Below are 21,574 nucleotides of genomic sequence, written 5' to 3'. Positions count from 1 at the left end.
GGGAAAGAGAAAGCACCTCTCTGTGGGGTATGGTCATGCTGCAATCCCTTCTCCTCCACTTTTCTATCCTTTTGAGATTCAGAGCAAGCACACACATGCACCTGGTGTCTCTTTCAAGCTACCAGGGCCAGGATTCAAACCACGGTCAGTCATATGGGAACTGACTCCCTTAACCACTAAATTACATGACTGGCCCTGGTTTTCTTCTTTGCATTGGTATTTGATAAAGCTGTATAAAAATGAAAATAATGACAGAAAAATGTCTCAAGCATTTAAAGCTCATAAATGAAATTTGTTTTAACATTAGGAAAAAACTACTTGCATATTATCTTTTAACAGCTGTCTTGTTTTCCAAATTCTCTCATTCCAGCGGGGGACACACAACTATAAAAGAGGCAGTGGTGGTTAAGAGTAGTAGGTCTATGAGTCAGACTGTCGGATTTGAATCCCACCTCCGTTCCTTACCAGCTGTGTGACCTAGGACTTGTCACTTCACCTCTCACTCTCTCTCTCCCTCTCTCTTTCTCTCTCTCTCTCTCTCTCTCAGTGTCATAGATCTGTAAAATAGCAATTATAAGTAGTATAGCCCTCTTACAAATGGTTGTGAGAATTTAAAAATGTAATCCATCCAAAGTTCTTATCTGTGCTATGAAAATTCTCTTTTTTTTTGTGGAGAGATTTTTGCTACAGGGCATGTGCGCTTGCCAGACAGACAGAGAGAGACAGAGAGACAGAAAGCGAGAAATCACCCCCCAGGGGAATGGTCACGCCGCAATCCCTTCTCCTCCATTCTCCTCTCAGGATCTTGGGCACACACACACATGCACCCGGCGTGAGTTTTAAGCCACTGGGTCCGGGACACGAACCGCGGTCGACTACGTGGGAGTCCAGCGACATAGCCATTATGCTAACTGCTGGTTCCCGCTATATAAATTCTTGCTGTTATTATATAAGCTTTCTATAATATATCAGTATGATATTGGGTTGTACCCAGTGAAATAAATTCATGGGTGTTTATATACCACCTCTGTCAGGTTTGCTGTTGTCTGGGAATCATGATCACATTTTAATAAATCAGCTGGAATTTAAGAGGCAACTGTTAAGGGCCAAGAATCAGGTGATGATTTGGGTCCCTGGCAACAGGCTAATTCACTGATCAAGCCAGATTATTTTAGAGGTTAGCATTTACTACTTGATTTTCATCATTGCTAGAAAATACTTTGGTGAAGTGCTCTCCCAAAATTTACTTTTAATGAACCTGGTAACTCTCTGCTTCCAATAGTTAATGTGATGAGCCAAAAGGAAAATTGGAATTTGCTTTTCCAGAGAGTCCAATAATAAAAAGGAAAAAAAAAATCTTAACTTTCTTTGTTGAATGAAGTGCTAGTGATTAAACTAATGGACTTACATTTATCAGCTTGCCCAGTTTGCACTATAGCACTCAAATACATATAGCAGTTAGCGTCTCCCTTCTACAGTTGAGAAAGCTGAGATTCAATGAGGATTAAATAAACTGTCCTTGCTATCCCAGTGTGTATGTCAGGTTACAGGTGTGGTTAGTCATTACTAAGCACTAATATTTTGCCATGTTGCATCTCCTTAAGAACACATTCATTGAGTGATGGCTTGAATACTTTTTTTTTACTTTATTAAAAAAAAATTTCAGAGGGTATGTGCACTCACCAGAGAGAGAGAGAGAGATGAAGAGGGAGAAAGCATCCTCAATGGGGTGCAGTTACACCACAACCCCTTCTTCAGTTCCCCATCCTGTCAGGATTTGGGGCACACATACATATACCCGGCATGTTTTCAAGCTGCCAGTCTGGATTTGAACCATACATTCAGCCATTTGGGACCCAACTCTCTTAACCACCCATCTATAAGCTGGAACTCAAGTAAATATTTTTAGAGGAAATGGTTTGGATGAGTTGGATGCTGTAGGTGAACCTGAAAAGCAGTCCTTTGATTCAGTGAAGGCTCTTGCTGGCTCTAAGACCTGACTTGCCTTCTTTCTCTGTCAAAGGCTCCACAGATGATATGACCCAGATCATCCCAACATACCTCCAAAGTGCGGTGGTGGGCCGCAGAGAAGCACCACACCTTGCCCTTCTCGGACAGACACAGTACTTCTCGTTTTGGTTTCAAAGTCTTCAATATCTTGGAAAACAAAGAAAGGCAGGTTTAGAATTAGTCACTTTGCAGAAGAAACACTTTAAAGAAGAATCTTAAACTTATTATTAAGGGAATGGATATTCATACTTGGCTGACTGGAAGATTTAGTTGACGATCAATTTGCCTGCACTGATTATTCTGTCCCCCAAATCTTGTTTTTCTTTCTGTCTTTTTAATATAATTAAACCCAGTATGTGATGAAGACATTTGTTAACATTACTCACTATCTGTTTACTTTTATTCTCCCAGACAGTCTGTAGCCCAGCAGGAAATCTTTTAAGCCCAGCACATATTTGCTTTCCCTGTCCAGAGACGGTGTGATTAAAAAAAGGTATACATCACATGTTGAGGCTAAAAATGTTGCTCTCATAGAATTAGGGAGTAGAATAGTGGTTACTAGAGGTTAGGCAAAGTAAGAGGGGAAGTGGAATAGAGGGGGAGATAGTTAACAGATATAATAATATCTGTAGATAGCAGACATAAATTCTTTTTTTTCTCTTTTTTTTTGGAGAGATTTTTGCTATAGGGCACGTGCGCTTGCCAGAAAGACAGAGAAAGACAGTGAGACAGAAAGCAGGAAATCATCCCCTAGGGGGCGATGGCCATGCCGCAATCCCTTCTCCTCCTTTCTCATATTGGGATCTTGGGCATGCACGCACATGTGCCTGGTGTGAACCTCAGTCGACTACATAGGAATCCAGTGATATAGCCATTATGCTAACTGCTGGTCCCATATACCAGAAATAAGTTCTAGTGTTCTATACACAGTAGGATAACTATAGTTAGCAACAATTTACTATATATTTCAAAATAGCTAGATGAGAGGATCGATAATATTCCCAACAAAGAGAAATGATAAATGTTTGAGATGAAGGACCTGCTAATTATCCTAATTTGATCTTTACACATTGTGCATTAAAAAAATCAGTGTACACCACACAAATGTAACATTATTATGTATCAATTAAAACAGTATATGTAGCAAGTTTGTAGCAATATGCTAGTATCTTAGCTTAATGGTTGCCATTTTGATGTGTAGATGGAGTCTGCGAGAATTTAGGATGTAACTATGTGATAGAAAGAACTCTACATGACAGAATCAGTGAAGACAAAAGGTCTATTTCTAATTTATCTTGCTTCATTTCTTCATAAAACCATTTCATGATCTTATTTGGGAAGTCGCAACTTCCTACATCAAAGAAATATAAACGTTCAAGGTTGGAAAGGATATAACCAGCTATCTTGTCAAACCATTTATCTGAGGTATAAATCCTTTAACATTCCTAGAAAATGGTCACCCAGCCCCTTAGATTGGGTAAATTGTTCAGTTTCTTTGAGCCTCAGATTCTTCCCTTAAAAAAATCTGTTCGATGAACCAAGCACCTACTGGTAAAAGACAAGCAGAGTATTAAAGGCAGAAGATAGACTCGCAAACAGTGAAAGTGCGTGCCCTGCCATTACTGTGCTTTCTGTCTAATAGACAGATCAGAATACATATTCAGAAACAAAGAAATGATCATTTACAAATTGTGATAATTGGTCAGTGTTGGACACTGCTAGTTATCCATCAAGATCTACTCTCCCTTCTTCTATAGGGGTAGATGTGTAGATCAAACATACTCAGAGAGGACACAATTCCCAGACCCCTTTGTACAGACCACCACCTACATTACCAGTGTTTTAAGAGATCTTAGAAGGGCCAGCAGGTGGAAAGGTGGTTAAGGCGCTACAGTCTCACATGGTCATTTACAGTTCAAGTTCCAAACCTAGAGGCTTGAAAAATCAAACCGGCATGTGCATGTGTGCCCAAAATCCCAAGAAGAGAATGGAGGTGAAAAGATTGTGGCATGACCATCTTCCCAGGAGAGGGGGAGAGAGTGACTTTTCACTTTCTCTGTCTCTGTCTCTCTCTGGCAAGCACACCCACACTCACCACCCCCCCCTACACACACAACCTATGACAAAAACCTTAAAAACAAAAAGAGAGATATTGGAAACATTTGTTGAACAAAGAAGAGGCCCCCATTAATGACTGCATGGATGTGTAGCTTATCTAGAACACTCACTCTGGATTATTACGTTAGAGATAAATAAACTTCTGTCTTGTTTGAGGCATTTATTTTGGGGTGTCTTTGTTACAACAGTTTAATCTTTTATCCTAAAATATTCTATAAAGGAAAAGAAGAGAATATAGGTGGTATGGATAAAGAAGAGACAGTCATGCAATAGTGATATGTAAGAGTCAAAGAGTTTCTCCCAGAAAGGGAAAGCATGACTAAAATTCTAGATGTGGGAAATGCAAGGGAGTTTCATCACATGGTAAAGAAGCCACTGCTGTTGACAGAGTGGGCAAGGTTTCAATGAAACTGCACTGGTGAGCAGGATATTATGAACTATTACAGTACACTTATATGGATTATACTAAAAATACAGAGAAGACGTAGAAACAATCTGAAAGTACATCATTGTAAACTATTGAATAACATCTAGAACATGCATAGAATATAATAACAGCTAGGTAGAAATATTAAATCTAAATAAATTGACTTGGAAAAGTCTTAATATACTGCTAAGAAAATAATCTAAATATTGACATGACATACTACTATGGAAGAAAAAAGGCAAAACTTCATGTACGAGCACCTTGTACAACTGGACTAGAGAAAGTTATAGAATGAATTTTTAAAAATATTTACATTGGTTATCTTAGAGGACTGTATGAGAGATTTGGAAGGGGAGATTTCTAAATCTTATACCTCTCTTTATCATTGGGAATGTTATATATATATATATATTTATCATGAACATGTTTATTCTAGGTTTATTTATTTTTATAGTTTTTTAAAATTATTTTTTCCATGAAAGAGACAGAGATACAAACACCCTCAACAGGGGTTTCATGTCTAACCCATGCTCACTCTCAGCCAGCTCAGATCATGGGCATGTATGTGTATCCCCAGTGGACACAGGACATGAATTCAGGGCCCACACATCTGGACCCAGTTGTGTTACCCCTTTATGACCACCTTGCCCTAGGTTTATTTGCTTTCAACAGACTATGTTTAGAATAAATTATTGGTACTATCTAGGAAAATTCAAGAATTCTATTATGAATAGGTTAAATTTATATTACCCATGAGCTATTTAAGTCATAAAGGCTTAGATAAATAATATATGACCCCTGAATTCATAGGAGAGACATAGTACACATTTATAAGAGTACAATTTAACAGCATATAGACACTATTTAAAGCCATAAGAATGGATCTAATCACTATGGGATACATTTCAAATTTGGGGCATGAATACGTTGGTGGACAGTTGTCCAGGATCAAACCCTGGAAATTAAGGGGAGAGAGAGGGTGAGAGAGAGAAGAGAGAAGTAATAGAAACCATAGAAGGCAGCAACTGAGAGGTAGAATAAGATGTAGATTAAAAATAAAAAAAGGTGTTGTTCACATGTGATTTTATTTTTTTTTTTAAGAGAGATTTTTGTTATAGGGCACATGTGCTTGCCAGAGACACCAAGAGAGACAGAGACAGAAAGTGAGAAATCACCCCCCCAAGGGGAGATGGCTATGCTACAATCCCTTCTCCAATCCAATCTCCTTCTCTTCATTTTCCTCTCAGCATTTTAACAGGTATGCCCATGCGCCTAGCATGAGTTTGAAGCCACTGAGCCTGGGACTTGAACCATGATCAACTATGTGGGAGTCAAGTGACGTAACTATTACGCCATCTGCTGGTCCTGGTCACAAGTCATTTTGGTAAGAGAAGATTCAGGGGAGTTTGGGGAAGAAGTCAATATTAATTCATTTGAATTGAAGAGTATAAAATAAGTAGTAGATTAGGTCATGGAGACCAGAGGCATTTAAACTCTCTAGAGTTGCTTGGGACCAGCAGGTGGCATTGTGGTTAAGGTGCTGGACACTCCCACATGTTGGTTCGAGTCCTGGACCTGGCGGCTTCCTTTCTCCCTTTCTGTCTCTCTCTCTGGTCAAATTAAAATAAATGAATGAATAAATAAAATTAAATAAATAATATTTTTTAAAATAAATAAATAAATAAATAAACTCTCTAGAGTTGCCTAAAAATGGAAGGTAAGATTTAGGAAAAACAAGAAAAGTGGCCTGGCCATGATGGTGCAGACAGTAGGGTGCCATTCTGCAATGCTGGAAGCTATAAGCAAAGTGAAGGGTTCAGATCCTATAACAACTAAAACATGCTAAGCATCCTAGCTGACTGCAAGGCTAGAGCGAAAGATTGTGCTGTGACAACATACTGTCAAGGGTGCTTCTCTTTCTCTCTCTCAATAAGATAAATGAACTTTAAAAATGTGAAAGGATTTGGAGGGTTAGGGTAGGTTAGGGTACTATACTGGTATACATAATCAAGTAAAGAAAAAGATTGACGATTCAGGACATACAGTAGAGTGAAGTCCTTGTAAAGACAGAAGGGTTGTAATCAAAGCCCATGCAGGACTGACCTTTGTAATAGAAGAGGATTCAAGATAAAAGATATACAGGCTGATATAAGATGAACTGCAGACTTGATGCTGGTGAGATGAGAATGGTTTGGCCAGCACTTTTGTATTTCTCAGTGAAACTAATGAAAGAGTGTTTAGGGCAAGGCATTTAAGAAGGTAGAAGATACAATAAACATGCCTATTTAGCACAGTAGTTATGTGTTTTTTTTTTTTTTTTAAATAATGAATCTAAAATACTTTGACTAGGACTAGCAGTTAGCGTAATGGCTATGTCGCTGGACTCCCACGTAGTCAACCGCAGTTCACGTCCTGGACCCAGTGGCTTAAAACTCACACCAGGCACATGTGCGTGTGTGCCCAAGATCTCAAGAGGAGAATGGAGGAGAAGGGATTGCAGCATGGCCATACCTCCCGGGGGGTGATTTATCACTTTCTGTCTCTCTGTCTCTGTCTGTCTGTCTGGCAAGCACATGTGCCCTATAGCAAGAACCTCTTAAAAAAAAAATACTTAGACTACAACCTGGAATTGAGTAGGTATTTAATAGCAGTCATTCCAAGTGGTGAGCACAAACTATTATATGTCTCCTGATACAGTGTAAATGTACAAACACTAGTTAAATAGTATATCAAACAGTATATTTTAGTTACAAAGAAAATTTTTGTGGGTAGATGATTCTATTTGAAGCATCCCCAGTTCATTTCTCCTAACTATGTTGTTTCCCAAAGAAGTATTCTTTTTATACACATTGCTTTGCTATCCGTGTAAGCTAAAAGTTTAATGAAATAGATGCTCTAGAGCTGATATGTAAATTTTGCAATTTTTATATAGTCTCTTCTTTTTATAACTGAAATATTTGACTAAGATGAATGGACTCTACTTATCCTTAACTATATCCCCCTTCCCTACTCTGCCTGCTCTTGATTATAATCATTAGTGTTACACTTATTTAGGACCTTGCATGCCTAGTTTGTTTTTCTTAGTTTTTATTTCTTTCTTTATTTATTTTTAAGGTTTTTGCCTTGGTGTTCATATGCTCACTGGAGAGGAGAAAAACAGAAAGACATAGAGAGGAAAAGTAAGAAATTGCTCCCTAGGGGTGTTGGCTACAGGGCAATCCCTTTTCCATTCTCCTCATGGCAATTTGGACACCTACACACATGCACCCAGTATGATTTTCAAGACACCAGGTCTGGAATTGAAACTGTGGTTGGCTATGTGGGATTCCTGTGCCTTAACACCACCACACCACCTGCTGGCTCCTGTCATTGGGGGATTTTGGGGGGATTTTTTTTCTTATAGAGAAAATTTTGGTATAGGGCACATGCACTTGTTAGAAAGAGAGAAATAAAGCAAGAAATTACCCTACAAGGGGATGGCCACATCACAATCCCTTCTCTTCCATTCTCCTGTTGGAATCTTGGACACACACATATATATGCCCAATGTGAGTTTAGGCCGCTGGGTCTGGGACTTGAACTGTGATTACCTACGTGGAAGTCCAGTGATGTAAACATTTTGCCATCTGCTGGTCCTATCATTGAGGATTTCTAATAAAATCTTTGGCCATGTAAACATTAAATCAGCCTGCATATGTTGGCATCATTGATGTGAACTACGGTCTTGATTTGAAGTCCATTTGACTTGGTTTTGAATTAGTTTAAGTGTGACTACATAATAAAAAAAACAGCCGTATAAATGATATTTTTAAAACTGGAAATGAATGTATTGAACTCATTGTTTCTATTTTTGGGGTAGTACTAACAGGTGAAAATTCTAAGATTTGTTTTTTCCTTACTATTATGTTTTTAAATCCCATTAAATTATCATCACTTGGGACTAGCAGGTGACATGATGGTTAGGATCTGGACTCCCACATGGCCGACCATGGTTCAAGTGCCAGACCTGGTGGCTTGAAAATCATGCTGGAAGCATGTGCATGTGTGCCCACAATCCTAGGAGGATAATGAAGGAGAAGGGATTGTGGCATGGCCATCCCCCCTGAGGGGGGATGATTTCTGATTTCTCACTTTCCCTCTCTCTGTCTCTCTTCAGCAAGTGCATGTGCCCTATGACCAAAAAAAAAAAAAATTGCATTTTTGCTTTTTATAGGACACAAAAACAAACTATCACAAAGGAGTAATAAGAAATGGGATGATTCTATGAAATTAACAAGCTTTGGATAGAATTCTTTCAATGTCACATTGCCAGTGCTCTACATTTCCGGTAACATCAATCATGCTTTCAGTGTTAAATCAGAAGTTATTATAACACACTGTTGATAAGACCACTGATAGTTTAATATATTCTGTGTTCACTTCCACTTAAATAGCTTCCACTTGCACATAATTTCTCTATGCCTGTTATGATTACAATAGGGTTCCTATTAACTGACATAAAAGAAAATCAACTTCTCTCAAAAGTCATATGAATACTGTGAGCTATCAAAACACAGCCAATTCAAAATGCTACTAGTTCGTAGGTTCTAATTAATAATTCAAGTTTTAACATTGTTTAATAGCACAGAATGCATAGACAAGATATAATGTTGCCTTATTTAAACTAGGTGCCATCTCATGCTTTGAACTAGATCTATTTAACATATCCAGTCTGTATTTGAAATACCTATGTTCGGGCTGGAAATATGATTTAATTCAGATAAGTTTTGAGGCTAGGTCCACTGAATTAGTAGTTACTTGAGAACCTGATGAATATTTTCTTTGCTCTGTCAGACCTTTACAAACTGCAGATTTATTCTTTTGAGAGGCCAGAGAGAACCAGCAGTTTCTATTTTTATCCTATCCATTTTTGCTTAAGAGAAAATAGCTTAGTGTGAGATCGTTCCCTGAGATGGTCTCAAATTCTATAATATTTGGAGATATTCCCATAAACCACAGAGGTGACCTGCCCAGGCTGTCCTTGTGCTCAAGGTATAAGTCCTGCCGTGCCGGTTGCCATTAAAGACCCCGATTGTTGAGGTTGCTCTCATTAAGCCATTCTGATGACCATGGCTTATCACGTCCTGTGGTTTTTATTGCTGGTTTTGGAGGAAGCATTTGGCAGGAGCATAAGCAAAAAATGCAGTCACAAACAAGGCTGTGTTCCAAAGGCCAGCAGGAAGTGCCTGAGCATGGCCCATAAAATGAGCTTTAAAAAATTACTGGGCCATATGCTCTCTCCTGGAGCAACCAAGGTGCAGAAGAGGGACAAGGGCCACCAAAATGTAGTTAAAATTAAGTCCAGGCAATGCGAAGTATTGCAGCATCTAATTGTATGGAGAATACATCTTTGCAGCTGCCACATGTAGGAATGAATCTCAGCCTAATTAAAGCAAGAAAACTGTGCATTTGCTGCCAAGGCCTGAGGATCACAATCAGAGGATGCGCTTGGCAGTGCCAGCGCCTGACACAGAAGGAAGCCAGTGGTTTGCCAAGTCTCACAAACTTGAAGGAAGGCTATGGGTACCTAGGGGCCATTGACCTGGACCAAGAGGACAGCATCTGGAAATTTGGGGGTAGGAAAAACACTTGGAAGGAAAATGTCATGAAGCATAGTACAGCCAAGTTGTTAAAAATCTGAACAATATTTATTGTATCTTTCACCATTCACTATATACAAATTATTTTGTGTTAATGTTTTACATCTTCTTTCTTTGTTCTTTCTTGTCTTAGTATGTCAAGGATAGCAACTATGTTACAGATACTCTGATAAGTGATTTCATTGACTCTTCACAACCACTCTGTAATATATACACCATTCATTTAGCCAAGGAGGAAACTGAGGTTCATGGAGGACTAGTCTATAACCAAGGTCTATGCAGTTTCTACGCAGTTTCTCTGTGTCAGGAGAGGATTAAAAAAGAGTACCTGATTCCAGGATGCTCACTCATAAACACCATGCTGTTCTTCTTTCTAGATGTTTACCAGGGACTCCTTGTACTGAGACGTATAAAATTGGCAAAAACTACCATTGCATGTACAAACGATGAAACACACAGAAATCTAATGCCTTTCCAAAGAATTGTGTAAATTCCTGGGGGGTAGAAAGGACCTCCAGTAATTTTAGGTTTGGGGAGTAGCTTATTTTGGTCCAAGCAGAGTGGCATGATGGTGACACAAATGCCCCGTGATGCTGAGGCCACACAGGAGTCCCCTGGGTCATCATCCTGACGTCTTCCATACATGCCAGGGGTGCAGTGTGTGCCTGTCATTCTGACTGGCTGAGGCAGTGCCTGTCTCTCTCTCTCTCTTTGTCTTGTGAAACAAATAAATAAATGAGCTTTAGAAAAAAAAAAAGAAGAAAAATAGTTTTGTTTCTGATGTACTGATGTCTCTGAATCCTTGTTTGTTCCTGTGTGTGTGTGTATGTATGTCTCTTGATTCACCACTATCGTGTCACTGCAAACATGGAGATGGGCCCTTTATTTGAATTACAAACAAAGAGGGGGGAGGGAGTTGAAAAAGTTCCTGGAAAATATGTATTATTAAAAATAAAAATCAAAACCTATGCATACGTATTTTTTTTCTACCAAAATAAACACAACTTTAATTCCATTTGCCATGAACTTTTTGAAGTATGCATGTATACTCACCTCCAAACACACATATACAATTATATAACACCACCATCATTATATTTTGTGCCCATATCAGTCTTACTGGTTTACTAAGACGCAGCTTAAACACTTTGCAATGAAATATTAGACGTGCCTTGCTAAAGGCCTTTTAGCTACTCCTCTTTGTGACTTGTGTCTTCTCTCCTCTTATTGCCTTTCCGCTACGGCCCTCTCTGTAAAGAGCAGAGAAAAATAACATCCTTCCCCTCTCTTCTGTAAAAAAGGTCAGGTCCCTCTGGCTCCTACTATCACATTCAGAAATGGATTCATTTGCACTGGTGCACACAGGTTACACGTAATGGAAATAAAATTTAATTCCAAATACAGTAGCTCTGGAATATATTTGCTTAACCACTGGACTATTATTTGCCTCTCAGTATAGAGCTTCAACCAGGTACAGACCCTGTAATCTGCCCCCAAACCTGAAACATTGTTCTTTTTTTTTTCTTTCCACACCCTAAAAGCAATTTCAATTATTTGTCACTTTGGGGACATTAGATCTGAGTTTTAAAATCAAAGGTTTATTTTTCCCTGCTCTCTGGTTTTCACCAATCTAATACTACTTTTTCCCATTGAGGATGCTTCTGAGGAAGTTTCAGTGTTCAATGCTTGTGCTGGAGTAAACAAGACTTGGGAGCACTTGTTCACCTTCATGATGCCATTTCCGTGTTGAAGTACATGCTTTGTTTTGGCCTAAGGCAAAAACATTTTGCTGGGCAAGGAAATGCTGATACCTTGCCCAGCAAAAGTGAAATAGTGAAAGACAAAAAAAAAAAAAAAAGAAAAGAAAAAGAAAAAAAAAATTCCCTAGTTCTGCATTAGTCTCATAGAACTCTCAGATATAATATATATAACTTCCAGAACTAAAGTACTCTTTAAGAATCTGAAGATGTGGGCCAGCCCTACAGCCAAGTGGTTGAGAGTCAGATTTCATATGGCCTATCATGTAATTTGAACCCCTGCCCTGGCTTATTAAAGAGCATGTTGAGTATGTACGCATGCCTGCTCCAAATCCTGCAGGATGGACAAATGGAGAAGGGATTATGATGTGACCATGCCCCTCAGAGAGTGCTTTCTTCCCTGTTTTTCTCTGATGTGTGTATGCACCCTCTGGTAATTGGAAAAAAAAAAAAAATCAAGATGTTATAGTGAGACTATTTTAAAAATTATTTTAAGCTTATTTATTTTCTCCATGAGTGAGTGAGCAAGAAAGAGAGAGAGCACTCCAACAAGATTTCAATGCTGCAGTCCACTGGTCTTCAGCCAGCCCCAGATTATAGGCAAGTGCATGCCCAGCGTACACGGGAAGTTCTCTGGAGCATCATGCTTTACTGTTGTGCCATTGCCTTGTCCCTTGTGAGGTTATTTTGAATTCGTCTCTCTTCATACTTCTATCCTTTGAAAAGGACCGCTCGTGGAGAATACCGTAGTTCTTGGGACCAGCAGTTAGCATAATGGCTATGTCGCTGGACTCCCACATGGTCGACCGTGGTTCGTGTCCCGGACCTGGTGGCTTAAAACCCACGCTGGGCACATGTGCGTGCGTGCCCAAGATCCCGAGAGGAGAATGGAGGAGAAGGGATTGTGGCGTGGCCATTCCCCCTGGGGGTGATTTCTCGCTTTCTGTCTCTCTGTGTCTGTCTGGTGAGCGCACGTGCCCTAAGGCAAAAACCTCTCAAAAAGAAAAAAAAAAGAGAATACCATAGTTCTTCATGTTACTATCCTCTACTTGGGGGGGGGGTGGAAAGGGCCTTAGTGCTATAATTCACTTTTCTAGGCCTTTATTAAATGGCAAACAAAATATCTCTGCCTAAACACCAGTTTCATTTTCTACCATCGTTTTCTGGATGCTGTATACTCAGTTACAGTGTTCATGATATTACTGTGTTTCCTAGCATAACTCAGTAACATCAGTAACATAACATGACATAACTTAATAAAGCACAATGCTATTGTCAAAGCCTGTGAAAGAAGCAATAGCTAAATCTTGATATTGAACATAAATTTGAAATGCTAATATTGAAGTAGGAAGGAAGAAGGTATTTTTAGAGTTTCTGGTGTCAAATCCATTTATAATTCAAGTTAAGTTCCTCTTTTTTTGGTATAAAAGTATTTTTATAAAAATTCATAAATAAGTGAAGAGAAAGTGAGTTGTTTCTTGGTTTCCTGGGAATAATGAATTCACTGAGAACCATTTTCTTATGGTGTTAAGTTTTTTTTTTATAAATATAGGATAATAGTGAGGAAAGGATGATATATTCTTTTTATCGCTCCAACATCTAGGTTTTCAGAGATAAGCACTTAAATAAATAGAATACATAAACAAATATATGACATTTAATTGGTCTATTACCTAAGTAAGACTGAATATAATTTTGTATAATGGAATCATTTGTCTGGCAAATGATGGTCAGAACAGTGACAATTATGTAAAACAAAAAAAAATACACATGCTAGACATAAGTTGTCCTTAAACTTGTTCCTTATTAAGTTCCTACATTCCTGATAGTTAAAACTAGGTGAGAGAAAAAAAAAAGAACAATATAATAGTGTAATGCTGATAGCAAAAAATAGATTGAGATGCTGGATTACTTAACTAATACATTATAGTGGACTTTGTGTTTCTGAAAAGGGAAGAAGCAAAAATAAATCAATTAATACAGATTAAATATGTGAATTTGATTCCAAGCACTGCTCCATCACATTGTATTTTATTGTAGAGACCATTTCAGCAACTTGACACAAGTTGTTAGATGGAGGGTCACTATGCCTCGCTGCCCAGAAAGCTCCACAGCCCAGCTGGAGGGAGAGGTAGCCTCTTGGCATGGTATTCAAGTAGACTAAAAAATCCAGTAACAAATTCTGCAAAAGGTTTAGTGATGGAACAAAGTGATCAAGAGCATAGAATTAGAGTCAGACTATGTGTGTTCAAATGCCAGTTCTGCCATGCACTAGCTGTTGATTTAGGACAGATTAACTAGCATTAATAAGTCTTTCTTTTTTATTTTTTAGAGAGATTTTTGCTATAGGGCATGTTCACTTGCTGGAGATAGAGAGAGAAAGAGAGACAGAGAGCGAGAAGTCATCCCCTAAGGGAGATGGCCATGCCACAATCCCTTCTTCTCCATTCTCTTCCTGGGATCATGGGCACGCATGCACATCCACCTGGCCTGAGTTTAAGCTGCTGGGTCTGGGACTCAAACCATGGTTGACTACATGGGAGTCCAGCGACATAACCATTACACCATAGGCTGGTCCCAATTAGTCTCTTTCTCCCTCAGTTTTTTTCACTTTGAAAAAGCTGACAGGGCAGGTGGTGGCACAGCAGTAATGCCACTGGATTCACATGAGAAGGTCCTAGATCCTGTCCCAGAGCCTCCGTCTGCAGTCTGAGCATGCCCATGTGCCAGTGATCCAGGCTTGCTAAGACTGGGGGCCCACCAAGGCATGAAGAGACCCTGTTGAGATGCTTCTCCCCACCTCTGTTTCTCTCATGGAAGGATAAACTTTTAAAAAGTAATAAAGCTAACAATAGTAATTGCCTCAGGGAAATGATGATGTTATACCTTTAAAGTGTATGGAAGGAGTGGCCAGCAGATGGTATAATGGTTATGTCACTGGACTCTAACATAGCCAACCGCAGTTCGAGTCCTGGACCCAGTGGCTTAAAAATCATTCTGAGCACATGTGCATACATGTCCAAGATCCTGGGAGGAGAATGGAATGCAGCATTGTAATTTATCACTTTCTCTCTCACTGTCTCTGTCTCTGTCACTCTCTCTCCAGTGACAGCACACACACCTTAAGGCAAAAAGCTCTAAAAAAAAGTGCATAGATAGTGATAAGTACCAGGGACTAGCAGTTGGACGTAATGGCTATATCATTTGATGCCCATATAGTCGACTGCGGTTCGAGTCCTGGACCTGGTGGCTTAAACTCATAATAGGTGCGTGTGCATGCATGCCCAAGATCCCAAGAGGAGAATGAAGAAGAAGGGATTGCACTGTGGCCATCCCCCCTGGGGGGGTGATTTCTCACTGTCTTTCTCTCTGTCTCTCTCTTTCTGGCAAATGCATGAGCCTTATAGCAAAAACCTCTCCAAAAAAAAAAAAAAAAAGAAGTGATAAATACCAAATAAATTACGCCATGGACTTTAATTATAGGACTGATAATTACCCATTACCAAAATTAAAATTAAATTTTAGTGATTGTTTTTCTTTTTTGCTTTCATCTCTGTTTCTACTGATATAACTAGACTGAATTTTCTTGAAGACTGAGGAGCCTGTCTAGCCAGTGATTGGCTCAAATGCTCAGTGAATAAATGAGGGGGAGAAAAAAGCCTAAAGTCAAAAATATGTGAATTTGATTCCAAGCACTGCTCCATCACATTGTATTTTATTGTAGAGACCATTTCAGCAACTTGACACAAGTTGTTAGATGGAGGGTCACTATGCCTCGCTGCCCAGAAAGCTCCACAGCCCAGCTGGAGGGAGAGGTAGCCTCTTGGCATGGTATTCAAGTAGACTAAAAAATCCAAGGCTGTCCTGTTTTTTCATGGTCTTGGACTATGCCTTTAGGCAAATGTTCGTTTCCCCATCTTTCATTCTGCAGAGAGGATGGTACTAAAATCTTTTTAGTCAATACTCTTTGAAGAGATATCTTAGGGCTATTTATGTTCCTTGGAATTAATGAACTGCAGAAATACTGCTCAACTATGAAAGGGAGAATAACCAGAAAAGGCCAGGTTCTTGGGACACGCCATGAATGTGGAAGCAGATATGCACGTCATCAAGGAATGTGGGCTTTTCCGTATTCCCAAAGGTGAATATCTCTGCTTCTGCTAAAGAAGCCCTGAAAGGCAGAAGAAAAATACATATTCTATGACCATTGTGGAGACCAAAGTGATTAATCTAAAGGACCAGGAATGTCTATTAGATTTCCATAAACTATTTGAAGTCAACAACTAAAATCCATGGTAAGACAGGAGAAAGCTAGCAAATGGAAGTGGGTAAGGGGGCAAGAACATCTGCCCATGTGACTAGATATAAAACCCAATCAGGGCAGAAATTCTCCACCCAAGGTAATATAGACAGGAGATTAATGGGGGGTGTCTAGATGATTAAGCCACATTTAATACAGCCAATGAGATAAATCAGTGGTCCCAGCCACATATGAAATAGTCAATGAGAAATCAGTGGGCCCAGCAACATTTGACAGACCCAATAAGATGAAAACAATCGGGGCTGGCAGGTGGCGTGGTGGTTAAGGGTGCTGGACTCCCACATGGCTGACTATGGTTTGGGTCCCAGACCTGGCCGCCTGCTTTGTCACTTTACCTCTCTCTTGCTCTCTCTCACTCTGTCTCTCTCTCTAGTCAAATTAAAATGAATACATGAATAAATAAAGTTGGATAAAATAATTCTTTAAAAAAAAAAAAAAGATGAAAACAATCAGTACGCCCAGCCAATAATGAATCGACATGACCTAGATCAAAAATTATAAACTTTGCAGAATGCAAGCCATTCTTTCTCTGTCCTCTCAGACCTGCTCCTACCTCTCAGGAGTATACTTTTACTTAATAAACTACCTTTTCCTTACACTATTTACATGCTTCACTCAACTCTTTGTCTGAAACACCAATAACCTATACCCTGGGTATCATCACAAAAGCCACCCCACAACAGTGGAGGGACACAGTGAAGGCGTTTCTAGCACTGAGAAAGGGAGACTCTTGCTAACTGAGACCACTTCCAATTCTTAGAGCTTTAGAAATAAAATATGACTCCCATTTTACAAATAAACATGCCAAGCGTTCACAAAGGTTTGCCCAAGGTCACAAAGCCAAAAGAGAGCCAGTCAGGGATTCCTCCCTGGCTGACACTGGAAACATTTGTGATGGTCCAGGATACCACTTTGCCCACTCATGGAGGGAAGGAATAAGGTGGAGGAAGAGCTGTAAGGCAGAATTTCTTTTTCCCCAAGAGAGAGTGAGCACAAATCTGCCCTGTTACTTTGGCAAAGACACCCAAGCCTCGTACCTGAATACTCTCACACATGATAACAGAAATGGGCAGTCTGACAACTGGCCTTCCAGAGTCTGATGGGGTCCAGTCAGAAGCTCACAAGTAATTAGCTCCCACTGGAGGTATTGGTTTGGTGACAAGTAGGTGAACCTCTGTCCTTCTAAGAACAATTACATTCATAGGTCCCTCTTGATCCACTTCTGAGTCTCTCATTAGAGTAAATGGGATGTCCATAGATTGAGGCTGCATTATACAGAGCCCATAATAAGTCCTTTTATTTATTGTGATGGTTTAATCACAAAGTTAGCTTTAAAAATTTGCCAAAGTACAAAAGGTAGACTTTTCAGGGTAATGGGGCAAAACCCCCTGGCTAAATGTATTACTGCTCTTGTCTATACAAGGACTGTGCTGCCAGAGCATTTCTTTAGCAACCTCCCACAGACAGAAACTCTGGTTTACCAGTGTTTTTATCCTACCGCCTTCCATTTGCAAGAACTTCCAGAACTAGAATTAGGGAGAGTGACTTCAGGGTTGTTGCTAACTACTGTTGTTTTTCCATCAAATTGTTTTACTCCAAGCAAGGTCTTTGGAGTCACAGTTGCAATCTGCATTTCCTTTACATCTTTCTCTAGCTCAGCCCTGAGGAGAATTAAGTTCAATGATAAGGACCTTTGCATGCATTGTCATTTAGAGAGAGAGACAGAAAATTTTAAATGAAATTCCATTCTTTTCCAAAGCACTTTCACTTCTGTCATCTTTTTAAATAGATAGCAACCTTAAGAAGTAAGACAGAGAGTTATTACCAATATATATCAAGGTGTATAGGTGATGCATTTAGGTGTTACACAAACAAATATTTTAAAATGTTCACAACTGTGCTTTGCTTATTAAACGTTTCTTCAATTTGTAATAAATAGCGCTGGTTTTCTAAACACAGTGGTAATAAATATGTCATTTCAAACAATTTTTCTTTTTTAAAATTAAAGCAGAGGCTGGTAGATGGTGAGGTGGTTGAGGAACTGGATAGCCACAAGGTCGACAGTGGTTCGAGTCCAGACTGGTGGCTTACTTTGTCACTTTCCCTGTCTCTCTCTGGTCAAATTAGAAATAATAATAATAACAAATGAGGAAAGAAGTCTGATTGCTTTTTCCTATTTTCCAAAACTCTTTCCAGAAGGCCTGGAGGGAGTCACGCCCAGAAAAATTAACAGGTCATTCTGACCCATTGATAATAGAATCCTAGTCTTGTCCCTGACAAGGCATCTTCGTGATGCATATTAAGCCTTCTTATCTCTGTTAAAGTTCATTCTTTTCTGATCTCAGCAACCTTCCTTTTCTAATCACCAACCTAAAACTGTAAAACCTACCTATAACCTATAAGCCCTGACTTTCACATGTCCTGCCTTTTTGGGTCAGATCAATAGAAAAATTCTTCACTAAATTCCAAACTTTGTCTCTCACTCTCAAAATCAAATTTAAAAAATCCCTGTATCTGATCACCCCAAGAAAAGCATGTTTTGCCTCCTCTCTGGGTCTAGGTCACCCATATTCTGCTTAGAAATAAACCTCATTAATTATTATTTTTACAGAGTTGGTTATCTCTGTCAACACAAACAAAATTAAATAATCATTTAACTTCATTTTATTTATTTATTTTAATTTGACCAGAGAGAGAGAGAGAGAGAGAGTGAGAGCGAGAGCAAGAGAGAGAGAGAGAGAAAGCAAGCCACCAGGTGTGGGGCTTAAACCACGGTTGTCCATGTGGGAGCCCAGTGCCCTTAACCACTATGCTACTTGCTGGCCCCAGTAAATAAATAATTCTTTAAAAAATTAAATTGAAGCAATCTGGGCCAGCTGGTGGTATGGTGTTTAAGGCATCTAGATTCCATATGACCAGCTGTATGATTAGAGTCTCAGACCCAGCAGCTTGAAAATGTTGGGTGTGTGTGTGTATGCCCCAAATCACAGAAAGATGGAAAAAGGAAAGGGAAGAGACTGTGGTGTAACCATACTCCATGGGGGTACTTTCTCACTTTCTCTCTTGCCCCGCCCCCCACTCCCACTCTTTCTGGTGAGTGCATGTGGTCTGAAGCAAATTTTTTTAAAAAGTGAGAAAAAAATACAAGCAATTTTTTTTTTTTTTGAAAATGAATAATAGCTTAAGTGGTGTATGGATATTCCAAAAGCCAAAAATGTGATATACAGAGGACTGAAGTTCAGAATCTGGATCAGGAAAATGAGTCACTGAAACTCCAACACATATGACATTTCAGGAGACAAGACACCAACCTTGAGAGAACCACAGTCGTCTGTCCGCATTTGCAATGAACAGGTGTTTGGGAGAGTGGAGAGAACAGAACGAAAAGGCAAACCAACTTACAGAATGAAGAAGGGCTCTCAGGAAACGTCTATTCTACTTAGAACAACTTTTTTTTTTTTTTCTTGTGCCAAAACTCCTGTTCCTCCCCAAATGTCTACAAATGTTTTGATATAAATGGAAGTCTGTGGATTTGTTTTTATTTTACCAGAGTGTTCTTTGGGGGACAGAATTCAGAAACAAGTTATATACTTGAATGAAAACCAGAATAGAGAAGGGGGGAAAAGCCACAAATGCAGAACAGAAGCCAAGGCAAGAGGCTGTCATGGGAATGTCTGTTCGCCAGGCTACACAGGACTCTGGACATGGATTTTCCTGACCCACATTTCATCTAGTGCATAGACTTCATCTAGACTTTAAGAGGCAGAGAATCCTAGCTAAGAAAATGAAAATTAGTAATTACTATCTGACCAGCAATCCCACTTCTGGATATATTTCCAGAGGAGTTGAAATCGGTACGCTGAAGAGAGATTTGCATTCCCGTGCTCATGGTAGCATTTTCATAATAGTTAAGACATGGAAGCAATTTAGAAGTCCTTCATCAGATGAATGGATAAAGAAAATGCCAGCATTTAGTACTATATATACTGTGTATACATAGATACACATATATGTACATGTGTGTATGTGTGTATTACACAATAGAATACTATTGGGTTGTCAGAAAAGTCATGAGTATTTTTCTGTGTTTTCATATGCAAAAATGCATCATGATTTTTCTGACAACCCTATGGTTGACTTTTATAAAGAAGGAAATTCTGTCACTGTGACAACATGAATAAACCTGGAGGACATTAAGTTAAGTGAAATAAGCAAGGCACAGAAAGACAAATACTGCCTGATCTCCCTTATATGTGGACTTTTGAAAAAACCTAATTCATAGAGGTAGAGAGTAAAATGGTGATTACTGGAAGCTGGGGGAGGAGAGTGGTCGGGAAAAGCATAAATGTTGATCAGAGTACATTTTAGTTGGTCTGAGGACATAAGCATTACTGATCTATTACACAGAATGGTGACTATAAATAATAATGCAGTATCTATTTCAAAGTTGATAGAAGAGTAAATTTTAAATATTTTCATCAAATAATGTTTAAGTATTCAAGGTGATAGATTTAACTAGCTGAATTTAATTATTTCACAATGTAATCAATGTATCAAAACCTCACATTGCACTTCACAATATATACAATTATTATTTGTTAATTAAAATACCTTTTTTTTTTTTTCAGGTTTTTACTATAGGGTACAAGTGATCACCTGAGAGGGACAGAGTGAGTGAGAGTGAAAGTGAGAGATGGTCATGCTGTAATCCCTTCTCCTCCATTCTCCTCCTGGGATTTGGGGTACACACACACACAAACACTTGCCTGGAGTGAATAACAAGCTGCTAGGTCTGGAACTTGCACTGTGGCTGGCCATGCAGGAGTCTACTACCTTAAACACTACACCACCTGCTGGCCCCTAAAATAACTTAAAAATTAAAATATATAAATGAATTTGGCTTAAGTCCTCCGACTTGTTTCTGACAAAGTTGAAACTGGACCTTTTAGTTCCACAGACAACTCAGTCTCTCTTTGTGTCAATGGTCTTCACAGACAGGTATATAAGAAATTTGGTTGATTTAGTAAGTTAAAACAGAAAAGGTAAACTGCTTACACTGCCTTATAATTTACCATAATAATATCTTAAAATAAGAGCCAATACATTGCCTGGTAGTTAAAGCATCTGGATCCCACATGGCCAACTGGGCAATCTGAGTCCATGACATGGCAGCTGGAGAAACACTGGGCTTGTGTACATGTGTGCCCAAAATCCCAAAAGAAAAAGATGGAGAAGAAGAGGTTGCAAGTGACCTGCATTATGAAGGTGTGATTTCTCTTCCTCCCTCTCTCTCTGTTTCCCT

At 39.1% G+C, this 21,574-nt stretch overlaps 1 protein-coding gene across 1 annotated transcript in view; it reads right to left on the bottom strand.

Annotated features, from left to right (window-relative positions):
- The window catches only part of CNTN6 (contactin 6), a 395,429-nt gene that overhangs the window by 142,617 nt on the left and 231,238 nt on the right, over positions 1-21,574 (bottom strand). Inside the window, exon 6 of the mRNA XM_006168594.2 lies at positions 2,062-2,157. Within this exon, the coding sequence (XP_006168656.1) occupies positions 2,062-2,157 (96 nt within the window). The remainder of the gene's footprint in view (positions 1-2,061; positions 2,158-21,574) is intronic.

Source organism: Tupaia chinensis, unplaced genomic scaffold (genome assembly GCF_000334495.1).
Source record: "Tupaia chinensis unplaced genomic scaffold, TupChi_1.0 Scaffold145889_1, whole genome shotgun sequence".
NCBI classification, from domain to species: domain Eukaryota; kingdom Metazoa; phylum Chordata; class Mammalia; order Scandentia; family Tupaiidae; genus Tupaia; species Tupaia belangeri.
This window is presented reverse-complemented; position numbering and strand designations above follow the sequence as displayed.